The sequence below is a fragment of the Rhamphochromis sp. 'chilingali' genome (assembly GCF_963969265.1).
Source record: "Rhamphochromis sp. 'chilingali' genome assembly, chromosome: 9".
NCBI lineage: Eukaryota > Metazoa > Chordata > Actinopteri > Cichliformes > Cichlidae > Rhamphochromis > Rhamphochromis sp. 'chilingali'.
This window is the reverse complement of record NC_137936.1, coordinates 327181-331351: the sequence shown is the minus strand read 5'-3', so window position 1 is coordinate 331351 and position 4171 is coordinate 327181. Positions and strand designations below refer to the sequence as shown.

The window sequence follows — 4171 nt, the reverse complement described above, 5'->3', positions numbered from 1 at the left end:
AGAATAAACTTGAAATGTGCAGAATATTTTTATATAAACACTTCACTGTACTTTGAAGATTGACTTTAATCTTGAAATATTAAAGTTTACATTTTCATTTTGTGCATTTCAATGTGTATTATTGTTTTATAATCCATTTCGTTATTTTCTTCTTTATTTTAATCAAAAATAATCAAAAAATAAAATTGCATACCTATATTTCCCCAGGTAAGGTTACCATGACAGCATAACAATATGCTCTGTATCCAAAACAAGGTTATATCAGGAGATTATTGTGTCCTAAGATTGGTTTAACTGAATACTGATGATAATGTGATATATCTAGTGACCTAAAGTACACCAGGGTCATATACATAAAAAGAATACCACATAGAGTAAATTATTGTCTACTTATGGCTAAGACTGAGCACTCTCTTATCAAAGCACATCCTAATAAAGAAACCATTTATGACTTGGATTTACGAAAGAGTGCTATACCTTCCTGGTTTTCATAATACAATCAGGTGTATAAAAGACCCACCTTCGCTGCAGCTTTTTTGGGTATTTCGTCTGGTCTCAAGGTGAGTAAACAAGGGGAACAGTCTCTCGAAGTTATTCTCTCGTAATTGTGATTATTTATTTATATATACTTTTATACGTCTTACAGTGTTGCCTGATTTGTAGAACCAACTTCATTTTTATTAAGTGAACTCTTAAGAAGTGAATCTGAGATGGCCAGGCTCACAATTCTAGCAGGTATTTTAAGAATTTACTGGATCTATGTAATATAAGTATATCATGCAAGTTTTTATTTTGCTTACTCTTATATTAAAATTTCCATAGGTTTGTGCCTGGTGATAAGCCAGCTGGGTAAGTTGGGTTTACTTTGGTAAACAACTGACATTTTGATCACTACTTGTGTATCACTACTGGGACCTGTGCTTTATTAATATTACTTTGCACCGCCACAGGATCTGCCAGCAGGATGGAGTGCTACTTCACCAACTGGTCCCAGTACAGGCCTGGAGATGGAAAGTTTCTGCCACAAAATGTGGACCCTTTCCTATGCACCACCCTCATCTATGCATTCTCCATCATCAACCACAACAATGAGCTGGTTACCTACGAGTGGAATGACGACGTCCTCTACAAGTCTTTCAATGATCTGAAGACCAAGTAAGTGGATATTATCCTATAGGTCAGAGGCAAAGCAAAACACAATACCTCTTGAGCGTATCGTGTCTTTAAGAGTTTTCCACTAAGATATTACAGTTTCTTTAATGATATTACAAGTTTTCTGCTGTTTCCAGGAATCCCCACCTGAAGACTCTCTTGGCCGTTGGTGGATGGAACTTTGGGTCAACACAGTAAGAAATACTTTAAAGAAAGAAAATTATTTCACATTAGGACAATGGTACGTAGCTAACCAAATATTGTGTGTAAACCATCAGTCTGAATCAAATCAAAATCAAAAAGAAGTTTCCATTATTAAACACAGCAAACATTAATCACAATTCTCCTGTTAAAGACATAAAGCACTAAGCAGATTTTACTATAAAGATCAAATGTTAACTTGGTTTTTGTGTTTTTTTGTTTTTTTGCAGGTTCTCCATCACAGTTTCTACTGCAGCTAATCGTCAGAAGTTCATCCAGTCTACTATCAGATTTCTGAGGACTCATGGATTTGACGGTCTGGATTTGGACTGGGAGTACCCTGGATCCCGTGGAAGTCCTCCTGAGGACAAACAGAGGTTTACTCTGCTCTGCAGGGTGGGTATAGATCTCCATTTTTTAAAATCTACATCTCATTGATGTTGTTTCGTTTGTATCATACTTGAATGGTAAATGCTAAATGGACTGATTCCACTAACCTTCCAATCGGTAGATGATCTGCTATACCTCCTAAACCCCATGGACTCCATTCTTACACTGTTATGTGGTGCACTTTTATAGGAACTTGTTGCTGCCTTTGCAGCTGAAGCCCAAGCTACCGGCAATCCCCAGCTCATGCTAACTGCTGCTGTTGCTGCTGGAAAAGGAACCATTGATGCTGGATATGAGATCGCTGAGATAGCCAAGTGAGGGTCCTGCTTTATAAACCATCTTACTTCATCTACTACTTTTAGAAATCTGACAGTTGTGCAATGTAAGCATGAAAGTCACTGTTTATGTTTATTTCCTTATTGCAGAGAATTAGATTTCATCAATATAATGACCTACGACTTCCATGGAACTTGGGAGCAATTCACTGGACACAACAGCCCTTTGTACCGTGGATCTCAGGACTTTGGTGACCTTATCTATTTCAACATTGTAAGTAAACCGTTAAAACTGAAATAAGATTCATTTAAAAGATAACTGTAACTTTAACAGGTAACTTCTTATGAACACAAACTTCACATTTTTTAACTTCTATAGGACTATGCCATGAAATATTGGAGAGACAATGGCACCCCACTGGAGAAGCTGAGGATGGGATTTGCATCTTATGGTCGTACCTTCCGCCTGACATCATCAAACACTGGTGTTGGTGCTCCAGCTAGCGGCCCAGCATCAGCTGGTCCATACACCCGTGAAGCTGGATTCTGGTCTTATTATGAGGTACATTTCTTAAGGCTGGAATTTAATGATTGCCTCATGATGTGTAGCATATGTTGCTTTGATATCTAATGATATTTATAAAACGACAAATGTTAACCATGTAGTCTGTGCTGTAGATCTGTACCTTCGTGAAAGGCAGCACCATTAACTGGATTGAAGACCAGAAAGTCCCCTATGCTTTCAAAAACAATGAGTGGGTAGGATTTGACAACAAGGAGAGCTATGAAACCAAGGTAAGTGAGAAAGCTTGCATCATTTCTTTATGTTTAACACATTTATGTATGTACAAGGTAGTGATATCAATCTCTGTTTAATTTTTCCCCAATAGGTACGTTACCTGAAAGATCAGAAGTTTGGCGGGGCCTTTGTGTGGGCTCTTGATTTGGATGACTTTGCAGGAAAATTCTGCGGGGAGGGTCCCCATCCTCTGCTCTCTCATCTGCGCAACCTTCTTGAAATTGGTATGCCCAAAGCAGATTAACGCCAATGATTTCTTTTAGTCTTTCTATGTTTAAAAAAACAGTGTGCAACTGGTATCATAAGAACCTGTGAAATTTAGATATGAAGACGTAATATTTTCTAAACAAGCATATTTTCAGAAGGTAGAATTGATTTTAAGCAGTGACTTATATAAACATGAATTTAAACTTTGTATTTTCCAGAGCTTCCCACACTACCCCCAACCACCACCCCAAAACCTGGAGCGAGCACCACCACTCCAACCACCACCACCACAACCACAACCACTACCACCCATGCCCCGGGACCGGGATTCTGCAATGGGAAACCAGATGGCCTTTACCCAAACCCAGATGACCAAAGCAGCTTTTACAACTGTGCTGGTGGCGTGACCCATGTTTCCCAGTGTGGATCTGGATCTGTCTTTGATGACGGTTGCAAGTGTTGTAGCTGGCCATGAGCCAAGAGTGAAGGCAGTGTGTATTAAATCTGATGCAAACATCATTCATTAAACATCATCATTAAACTCATCTTGTATACGTACAATCATTTACCTAAATGATTTTTTTTGTTTAAATGTCTCATACAGGTTGCAAATTCCAAAACAAAATCTTCAAAGTACCTTATTACAAATTGGCTTATTATTTTGCTATATTTATTAATAATAAAATATAATATTTTTTTCTGAAAAGTTTTATTTAAAAAAGTTGCCTCTTACAACTATTGTTAAGCATCTATGCAACAGTAATATATAATATAATGGATTTTATTAACTACATATACACTCATGGGATTTCATTTCAGTCACAGAAACTGAGTGTACATAATAGTAACATAATAGACATTGTATCATAATCATATCATAATCGATTTGAACTGCCAGATTAATGTTTATGGAAGTAGTTCACTCTGTTATATAAAAACTATTATCAATATCTTGCAAAGAAAAGCGTCTGGACTTCTTTAAGTTGCTTGAAGACGTTTCACCTCTCATCCGAGAAGCTTCTTCAGTTCTAAGGAATCCTTCACTGCGCACATTAACGCTGTGGATAAGAACATCAAGTTCACCAGGGAAGACACAAAGGACAACTGTCTGCCTTTCCTGGACTGCGCGGTGCACATTGAAGAGAAC

The 4171-nt window shown here is 37.6% G+C and overlaps 1 protein-coding gene across 1 annotated transcript; it reads left to right on the top strand.

Moving 5' to 3' along the window:
- Positions 1-710: 710 nt before the first annotated feature.
- Positions 711-3499, top strand: LOC308401879 (acidic mammalian chitinase-like; the record flags this gene model as incomplete). The annotated part of the gene is made up of 11 exons (XM_080890333.1): positions 711-735; positions 823-849; positions 951-1155; positions 1290-1346; positions 1584-1749; positions 1933-2057; positions 2169-2292; positions 2398-2580; positions 2697-2813; positions 2909-3041; positions 3243-3499. The coding sequence occupies 11 exons, from the start codon at positions 711-713 to the stop codon at positions 3497-3499; spliced, it is 1419 nt and encodes a 472-aa protein (XP_080746459.1).
- Between the last annotated feature and the right edge of the window lie 672 nt (positions 3500-4171).